This window comes from Prorops nasuta, unplaced genomic scaffold (assembly GCF_024137725.1).
Source record: "Prorops nasuta isolate Cenicafe-Biocafe unplaced genomic scaffold, Cenicafe_Pnas_1.2 PNAS00001, whole genome shotgun sequence".
Classification (NCBI taxonomy): domain Eukaryota; kingdom Metazoa; phylum Arthropoda; class Insecta; order Hymenoptera; family Bethylidae; genus Prorops; species Prorops nasuta.
Window position 1 is genome coordinate 19,363,801 of NW_027116798.1, and position 9,989 is coordinate 19,373,789.

Here is a 9,989-nt window from a genome sequence, read left to right on the forward strand (position 1 = left end):
CATTGCTGTTCGTGCAAACATTCCACTGTTTGTTAGGCTCCCAAGGACATTTTTGTGTATATGTCATCATGGAATATGTTGTAACTGAAAAACTATAGCCCATTGGCTTCTCTTTTCCTTCAATAGTAAACAGATACATCCAGTTATCAGCAGTTGACCACATTTGAAATTGCTGCTTCCATTGCACAACCAATGCTCCGTAGTTGCATAATACCAAAGTACTTTACTATGACCTGAATTAAAGATAAATAAAAAATTAATTTTTATCTATGTACATTCTAAACAGATACTGTACTATAAAAAGATAAGCAAAACTAGTATACTATATAGAATTATTAAATTTACTAAATTATGTACATTACCATATGGTAAAGTATGCATAACTCGTCAATTATACATATTTTACCATATGATAATGTACATAATTTAGTAAATTCAATAATACCATTGAGTATACTAGTTTTGTTTAATCTTTTCAGATATTCAATTATTTACCATCTTCTCTTAATAATGTAGTCGTTAGACATTAATTACATTAGGGTTAGACAATTGTTAGTACTCGATGGTATATTTTTGCACAAAATTATATGCACTTCAACCATACTAGTTAAACTGTTAAGTGAAGCAAAGTATTTCACTTTTATGTTTGAATCCCATGTCATTTTATAACCTGTATTTATCAATGACTCTTTAAGGAATAGATTTGACTAAAGAAAGAAATATTTTCACCGTAAAAATCTAACAGATAACTGAGTTAATAAATACAGGTAATAAAATGAAATGTGATCCAAGCGTAAAAGTAAAATATTTTGATGGACTCAAAGTTTTAACTATTTTTTAAAAGTTCAGCGTTAACATTTCTGTTAGCGTTGAAGAGTATTTTTTTATAAATTTGAAAATATATGTAAATAATATAATAACAAATTCCTAAGCTACTTTAAGGTTTAAATAATTATGTAGTTATCTTTTGATTATTTAACCCAATCTGCTCTATCCTCAGTAATGAAAATGGAAATGTTCTATCTTAATATAAACTGAAAAAGAAATACCACACAGTACCACAAAGTAATTACATCCTGTGTTATAAAAGAATATAATGTTGTACTTATCTAATTCGTGCGACTTCTTCTATCACTGTATTGATTTATCATTTTGAAAATTAATAGATACAATATCGCAACACGATGAATAACCTCACTGCATTAAAAATACAAATAACCTCACATTAGAATATACAATTCACAATAGTCGCCGGATTAATTATATCGATCATATCGACTTTATTTGACAGTTCACAAACACAGTTCGGTCGTTGGGTATAGTTTATTATCTCGTTAGCGACCAACTTCAGCCCGAGACATACATTTTGGCTGAAAAAAGAGATGAGGAAGGAGAAAAATGTTATATTTCGGCATATATATAGATATCACAGTATGATATCTCTGGATTGCGTGAACCGATTTTCATGTTCGTGGGCTCAAATGAAAGCTTTTTCAAATCCATTTTAAGAAAATGTTTACTTAAGCAATGACAATGGATTATTCACAGAGATAAATCGATTTGAAAATTGAGACGGCCAAACTTTCTGTATAAGAGGGTAGTGCCTCGACGGCGGTATACACACTTCTATACCTACTTTTATGTACTTGCCGTCGAGACACTACCGTGTCTCTTGATCAGGAAATACTACAGAGAATATCATTGAAGCCTCTGCTTCTTAGATATTCTGCTGTCAATTTCCTACTTTCCACCATCGTATGCCTGTAAGATGGAAAATGTTAAACTGATGGTCTTTACATGATTATAATCTTCTAAAGTTGCATATTGACTGTAAAATATTAATTGATGTCACTACGTGTAAGCCTAAAATCAAATTGATTGTATAACTATCAAAACTCTTTAATGAAAATTAATATTTGAAGGAACATTATCATCTCATCTACTTACCAGCATTCGACTTTGAACGTCTCCATTTTCTTTATTTCTTTGTGACTTAACGTCCTCGAAACTAAGGATCTGTAATACTGTAGTATATCTTGGTTTCTTTTCTAAACGTCTAATTTTAATTAATCTGAAAAACAAATATTCCACAAAGTATATAACCTCCTGTATTGTAAATATAAAGTTATACTTATCTAATTGGTGAATCCTTCTGTCACTGTAAATGAATTTATTATTTTTTAATTTAAAGAATTAACAGATGCATTATAGCAATTATCGCAACACAATGAATAACCTCACTGCTTTAAATATAAATACAAATAACCTCACATTACAATATATAATTCACAATAGTTGCCGAATTAATTATATCGATTATATTGACTTTATTTGACACTTCACAAACACAGTTTGGTCGTTATATAGGTATAGAGACCGTGCACACCAACAAAATGATAGCGAAGTGTCAATGTATATATAACTGTATATGTATAAATAAATTACACTCAAAAACTACGAAAATTGACCGATTGTTTACGCTGATAGTATGCATATACATCAATATACATTCTTATCTCACTGTCATTGAGTTAGTGTGCACGGTCTCTATAATTTATTTAAATGGAAAAATAGGAACTTCATTTTAAATAACTAATAACTTTACATAATTTATTTTTATTTTTTTTTATTTTAAAAAAGGGTGTACTACATATGGGACACAATTTACTGTCCACGGCCCCTTCCTCTACCCCGACCTCCTCCTCCTCGTCCCCTGCCTCCAAAGGCCTCGTCCGCCATGGAACGCAGCATTATTGCCATACGCTGGCATGCTGCGTTCCCTTGGCGCCATCCGGCCCTGCGTGACCGTTTATGCCACCTCCTTCCTAATAAAAAAGAAAAAAAATTTAAACAAATCATTATTAATCAAATTTATTATGTTACTTACGATTTCCTCCTTCCCTTTCTTCGGCCTGTTCTGGACGAGGAGGAGGGTTAGGCCCTGGCTGGCCTTGTGGCGGTGCTTGGGGTGGTGCCGGCGGTGCTGCTGCTGCTGCTTGGTCTGGCAGTGCTACTGAAACAATATAAATTTAGAATTATTATTATTATTTTTTTTTTAATTTATTTTGTTAACTTACCATTAACCGGAGGCCTGTAACGCCTGGTCGGCGGGATGGGCAATTCCTGCTCAACCACTCTCCCTGATGGCCCAGGCAATGCTTCTGAAAATAATTAATTTGATTGTTAATACATCTATAATAGTATTAAAAAATATAACATAATAGATTAAATATCATATTAATTCTTCTAGCTTTTGCTTCAACGAAAGCTACTATACAATATTTTAACCTATCTAAGTTACCACGTGCATGCATTTATCTATTTAATTTTTATTAATGAGATACATACCCTCAATATCCATCAGTGCGAGCAGTCTCTGAAATACAAAAAACACGAGTTACATTAATTGATTTATATTTTTAATTCAATAAGCAATAAAAATTAAATAAAATCAGCAACTTACATCTTCCTCGCTGCTTCGGTCAGACATCTTTGAAAAACAAACCTATAGATTGTACTCTCTAGTGCATTTCTTTTCAGAATTCAAATTTTGATAGATTGCACACTCATAGGAGATTTCGTATTATTTTACTATAGCTATTTTAACTAGTATAATTACTGCTTTCCGTTTGATTTAAATATGAAACAATGACCGAAATTAATTAAATAAAATAATATTTATAATGAATAATAGCAGCAATTAAACCAAAATTATCATTAAAACTTAACTATCTGCGCTTTTATTAATTATGATAATGTATATTAAGTGATTAGGTGCTACACTCAAATAATACAATCCTAGAGTTTTTCTCTTACGGCCGTTGTAATTTGGAAAAATTTAGGGCTGGAAACCTTAGAATTTGAAGGCAAAAAAGCAGTAATCATTCTAGGTAGACGGTAATTCCATGCGAAAATGATAAATTTTTATATAATTTATCTAGTTTTACTTCAGAGTGTCTTCATTTCAAGCTCCCGAACATGAAAAATGCTTTTTTGTTTTCAAATTCTGAGGTATCCAGCCCTGAATTTAAAGGCAAAAAAGCAGCAATCATTCTAGGTAGACGGTGATTCCATGCGAAAATGATAAATTTTTATATAATTTATCTAGTTTTACTTCAGAGTGTCTTCATTTCAAGCTCCCGAACATAAAAAATGCTTTTTTGTTTTCAAATTCTGAGGTTTCCACCCTTGAATTTTTCCAAATTACAACGGCCCTTAGAGTGAGTCCGACCAAAATCTGTAAGGTAAAATTTTACCACGTAAGATTGCCAATTTATCGAAAATACGTATGCTGATTGGCTAATTCACAGCAAATTGGCAATCCTATATGGTAAAATTTTACCTTACAGGTTTTGGTCGGACTTACCCTAAAGGCAGAACATAAGGTCTGTTCTCGTTGCCTACACTTTTTAAGCTTTGTGCACTTTTTAGGGTGTCAACTTATACAATGGACAAAGACAGAAATACGAAAAGTGTAGAAAGTGTTAAAAGTTTAGGCCAACGAGAACAGACTTATAGAACTATGTTATTTTACTTTAGCACTAAATCACTTACATTGGTTTACATTTCTAATCCTTAGCGCTAAAGTAACGCTGTATCGTGAACGGTCGATTCAGTTAATTTAACCAATCATGACAAGTCTTTTGCATAGCGTTATACATAAGCACTAAAGATTAGAAACGCATTACTATAATTAATAAAAGCATAGATAGTTTATTTTTAACGGTTATTTTAGTTTAATTGCTTCTACTATTTATTATAAATATCATTTTACTCAAATAATCTTGATCGTTAAGTTTAATACTTAAGGCCCAAAACTTCCAGTCGGATTAAGTTAATTATTATGTGACGTCAAATGTATTGATTGAGTTCCTTTTAACTTTTCATTCCTTCCAAACTTTTATAATAATTTATATACAAATAAAAACAATAAAATAAATTAGTAAATATAACACAAACAACCTACAATCTTTATTAATCTACCTTCTTAAATAACAGGATATTTCAATAACCTTTAAATTACATCTTAACAAAAAGACTTAACAAAGTACATGTTATGTTTTAATAGAAGCTTGACCTGAATTAAAGAATGAGTAAATAAACAATTCATTTTTATCTATTACATTTTAAGCATATATTTTACTATGACCTGAATTAAAGATTAAATAAACAATTAATTTCTATCTACATACATTTTAAACAGATATTGTACTATAAAAGGATAAGCGAAACTAGTATACTATATGGAATTATTAAATTTACTAAATTATATACATTACCATATGGTAAAGTATCAATAACTCATCAATTATACATATTTTACTATATGATAATATACATAATTTAGTAAAGTCAATAATACCATTGAGTATACTAGTTTTCTTTAATCTCTTCAGATGTTCAATTATTTACCATCTTCTCTTAATAATGTAGCCGTTAGACATAAATTACATTAATGTTAGACAATTGTTAGTACTCTATGGAATATTTTTGCAAGAAATTATATGCACTTCATCCAAAACCATAATACCCCATTGCTGTTCGTGCAAACATTCCACTGTTTGTTAGGCTCCCAAGGACATTTTTGTGTATATGTCATCATGGAATATGTTGTAACTGAAAAACTATAGCCCATTGGCTTCTCTTTTCCTTCAATAGTAAACAGATACATCCAGTTATCAGCAGTTGACCACATTTGAAATTGCTGCTTCCATTGCACAACCAATGCTCCGTAGTTGCATAATACCAAAGTACTTTACTATGACCTGAATTAAAGATAAATAAAAAATTAATTTTTATCTATGTACATTCTAAACAGATACTGTACTATAAAAAGATAAGCAAAACTAGTATACTATATAGAATTATTAAATTTACTAAATTATGTACATTACCATATGGTAAAGTATGCATAACTCGTCAATTATACATATTTTACCATATGATAATGTACATAATTTAGTAAATTCAATAATACCATTGAGTATACTAGTTTTGTTTAATCTTTTCAGATATTCAATTATTTACCATCTTCTCTTAATAATGTAGTCGTTAGACATTAATTACATTAGGGTTAGACAATTGTTAGTACTCGATGGTATATTTTTGCACAAAATTATATGCACTTCAACCATACTAGTTAAACTGTTAAGTGAAGCAAAGTATTTCACTTTTATGTTTGAATCCCATGTCATTTTATAACCTGTATTTATCAATGACTCTTTAAGGAATAGATTTGACTAAAGAAAGAAATATTTTCACCGTAAAAATCTAACAGATAACTGAGTTAATAAATACAGGTAATAAAATGAAATGTGATCCAAGCGTAAAAGTAAAATATTTTGATGGACTCAAAGTTTTAACTATTTTTTAAAAGTTCAGCGTTAACATTTCTGTTAGCGTTGAAGAGTATTTTTTTATAAATTTGAAAATATATGTAAATAATATAATAACAAATTCCTAAGCTACTTTAAGGTTTAAATAATTATGTAGTTATCTTTTGATTATTTAACCCAATCTGCTCTATCCTCAGTAATGAAAATGGAAATGTTCTATCTTAATATAAACTGAAAAAGAAATACCACACAGTACCACAAAGTAATTACATCCTGTGTTATAAAAGAATATAATGTTGTACTTATCTAATTCGTGCGACTTCTTCTATCACTGTATTGATTTATCATTTTGAAAATTAATAGATACAATATCGCAACACGATGAATAACCTCACTGCATTAAAAATACAAATAACCTCACATTAGAATATACAATTTACAATAGTCGCCGGATTAATTATATCGATCATATCGACTTTATTTGACAGTTCACAAACACAGTTCGGTCGTTGGGTATAGTTTATTATCTCGTTAGCGACCAACTTCAGCCCGAGACATACATTTTGGCTGAAAAAAGAGATGAGGAAGGAGAAAAATGTTATATTTCGGCATATATATAGATATCACAGTATGATATCTCTGGATTGCGTGAACCGATTTTCATGTTCGTGGGCTCAAATGAAAGCTTTTTCAAATCCATTTTAAGAAAATGTTTACTTAAGCAATGACAATGGATTATTCACAGAGATAAATCGATTTGAAAATTGAGACGGCCAAACTTTCTGTATAAGAGGGTAGTGCCTCGACGGCGGTATACACACTTCTATACCTACTTTTATGTACTTGCCGTCGAGACACTACCGTGTCTCTTGATCAGGAAATACTACAGAGAATATCATTGAAGCCTCTGCTTCTTAGATATTCTGCTGTCAATTTCCTACTTTCCACCATCGTATGCCTGTAAGATGGAAAATGTTAAACTGATGGTCTTTACATGATTATAATCTTCTAAAGTTGCATATTGACTGTAAAATATTAATTGATGTCACTACGTGTAAGCCTAAAATCAAATTGATTGTATAACTATCAAAACTCTTTAATGAAAATTAATATTTGAAGGAACATTATCATCTCATCTACTTACCAGCATTCGACTTTGAACGTCTCCATTTTCTTTATTTCTTTGTGACTTAACGTCCTCGAAACTAAGGATCTGTAATACTGTAGTATATCTTGGTTTCTTTTCTAAACGTCTAATTTTAATTAATCTGAAAAACAAATATTCCACAAAGTATATAACCTCCTGTATTGTAAATATAAAGTTATACTTATCTAATTGGTGAATCCTTCTGTCACTGTAAATGAATTTATTATTTTTTAATTTAAAGAATTAACAGATGCATTATAGCAATTATCGCAACACAATGAATAACCTCACTGCTTTAAATATAAATACAAATAACCTCACATTACAATATATAATTCACAATAGTTGCCGAATTAATTATATCGATTATATTGACTTTATTTGACACTTCACAAACACAGTTTGGTCGTTATGTAGGTATAGAGACCGTGCACACCAACAAAATGATAGCGAAGTGTCAATGTATATATAACTGTATATGTATAAATAAATTACACTCAAAAACTACGAAAATTGACCGATTGTTTACGCTGATAGTATGCATATACATCAATATACATTCTTATCTCACTGTCATTGAGTTAGTGTGCACGGTCTCTATAATTTATTTAAATGGAAAAATAGGAACTTCATTTTAAATAACTAATAACTTTACATAATTTATTTTTATTTTTTTTTTATTTTAAAAAAGGGTGTACTACATATGGGACACAATTTACTGTCCACGGCCCCTTCCTCTACCCCGACCTCCTCCTCCTCGTCCCCTGCCTCCAAAGGCCTCGTCCGCCATGGAACGCAGCATTATTGCCATACGCTGGCATGCTGCGTTCCCTTGGCGCCATCCGGCCCTGCGTGACCGTTTATGCCACCGTCTTCCTAATAAAAAAGAAAAAAAATTTAAATAAATCATTATTAATCAAATTTATTATGTTACTTACGATTTCCTCCTTCCCTTTCTTCGGCCTGTTCTGGACGAGGAGGAGGGTTAGGCCCTGGCTGGCCTTGTGGCGGTGCTTGGGGTGGTGCCGGCGGTGCTGCTGCTGCTGCTTGGTCTGGCAGTGCTACTGAAACAATATAAATTTAGAATTATTATTATTATTTTTTTTTTTAATTTATTTTGTTAACTTACCATTAACCGGAGGCCTGTAACGCCTGGTCGGCGGGATGGGCAATTCCTGCTCAACCACTCTCCCTGATGGCCCAGGCAATGCTTCTGAAAATAATTAATGTGATTGTTAATACATCTATAATAGTATTAAAAAATATAACATAATAGATTAAATATCATATTAATTCTTCTAGCTTTTGCTTCAACAAAAGCTACTATACAATATTTTAACCTATCTAAGTTACCACGTGCATGCATTTATCTATTTAATTTTTATTAATGAGATACATACCCTCAATATCCATCAGTGCGAGCAGTCTCTGAAATACAAAAAACATGAGTTACATTAATTGATTTATATTTTTAATTCAATAAGCAATAAAAATTAAATAAAATTAGCAACTTACATCTTCCTCGCTGCTTCGGTCAGACATCTTTGAAAAACAAACCTATAGATTGTACTCTCTAGTGCATTTCTTTTCAGAATTCAAATTTTGATAGATTGCACACTCATAGGAGATTTCGTATTATTTTACTATAGCTATTTTAACTAGTATAATTACTGCTTTCCGTTTGATTTAAATATGAAACAATGACCGAAATTAATTAAATAAAATAATATTTATAATGAATAATAGCAGCAATTAAACCAAAATTATCATTAAAACTTAACTATCTGCGCTTTTATTAATTATGATAATGTATATTAAGTGATTAGGTGCTACACTCAAATAATACAATCCTAGAGTTTTTCTCTTAGGGCCGTTGTAATTTGGAAAAATTTAGGGCTGGAAACCTTAGAATTTGAAGGCAAAAAAGCAGCAATCATTCTAGGTAGACGGTGATTCCATGCGAAAATGATAAATTTTTATATAATTTATCTAGTTTAACTTCAGAGTGTCTTCATTTCAAGCTCCCGAACATAAAAAATGCTTTTTTGTTTTCAAATTCTGAGGTTTCCACCCTTGAATTTTTCCAAATTACAACGGCCCTTAGAGTAAGTCCGACCAAAATCTGTAAGGTAAAATTTTACCACGTAAGATTGCCAATTTATCGAAAATACGTATGCTGATTGGCTAATTCACAGCAAATTGGCAATCCTATATGGTAAAATTTTACCTTACAGGTTTTGGTCGGACTTACCCTAAAGGCAGAACATAAGGTCTGTTCTCGTTGCCTACACTTTTTAAGCTTTGTGCACTTTTTAGGGTGTCAACTTATACAATGGACAAAGACAGAAATACGAAAAGTGTAGAAAGTGTTAAAAGTGTAGGCCAACGAGAACAGACCTATAGAACTATGTTATTTTACTTTAGCACTAAATCACTTACATTGGTTTACATTTCTAATCCTTAGCGCTAAAGTAACGCTGTATCGTGAACGGTCGATTCAGTTAATT

General features: G+C 31.0%; 2 protein-coding genes across 4 annotated transcripts; both read right to left on the reverse strand.

Moving 5' to 3' along the window:
* Positions 1–2,659: 2,659 nt before the first annotated feature.
* On the reverse strand, positions 2,660–5,069 carry LOC136786153 (uncharacterized). Of its 2 annotated transcripts, XM_066747726.1 has the most exons (4): positions 3,349–3,367; positions 3,078–3,161; positions 2,888–3,013; positions 2,660–2,825 (listed from the first exon to the last, which is right to left on the reverse strand). In XM_066747726.1, the coding sequence occupies exons 1-4, from the start codon at positions 3,359–3,361 to the stop codon at positions 2,665–2,667; spliced, it is 384 nt and encodes a 127-aa protein (XP_066603823.1). In that variant the 5' UTR covers positions 3,362–3,367; the 3' UTR covers positions 2,660–2,664. The 2 variants fall into 2 exon arrangements, 1 of the variants encoding a protein (XP_066603823.1); XR_010824771.1 differs by having other exon boundaries at positions 2,660–3,010; positions 3,078–5,069.
* Positions 5,070–8,058: 2,989 nt separating this feature from the next.
* LOC136774142 (uncharacterized) lies at positions 8,059–8,905 on the reverse strand. 2 transcript variants are annotated; one of them, XM_066728257.1, is made up of 4 exons: positions 8,883–8,905; positions 8,612–8,695; positions 8,421–8,546; positions 8,059–8,358 (listed from the first exon to the last, which is right to left on the reverse strand). In XM_066728257.1, the coding sequence occupies exons 1-4, from the start codon at positions 8,893–8,895 to the stop codon at positions 8,198–8,200; spliced, it is 384 nt and encodes a 127-aa protein (XP_066584354.1). In that variant the 5' UTR covers positions 8,896–8,905; the 3' UTR covers positions 8,059–8,197. The 2 variants fall into 2 exon arrangements, 1 of the variants encoding a protein (XP_066584354.1); XR_010822742.1 differs by lacking the exon at positions 8,883–8,905 and having other exon boundaries at positions 8,421–8,543; positions 8,612–8,743.
* Positions 8,906–9,989: the final 1,084 nt, after the last annotated feature.

Coding starts and splice junctions, on each gene's coding strand:
- LOC136786153 (XM_066747726.1), bottom strand. Junction 3,014..3,077: donor TTACAGGCCTCCGGTTAATG/GTAAGTTAACAA, acceptor ATATTGTTTCAG/TAGCACTGCCAGACCAAGCA. Junction 2,826..2,887: donor AGAAAGGGAAGGAGGAAATC/GTAAGTAACATA, acceptor CTTTTTTATTAG/GAAGGAGGTGGCATAAACGG.
- LOC136774142 (XM_066728257.1), bottom strand. Junction 8,547..8,611: donor TTACAGGCCTCCGGTTAATG/GTAAGTTAACAA, acceptor ATATTGTTTCAG/TAGCACTGCCAGACCAAGCA. Junction 8,359..8,420: donor AGAAAGGGAAGGAGGAAATC/GTAAGTAACATA, acceptor CTTTTTTATTAG/GAAGACGGTGGCATAAACGG.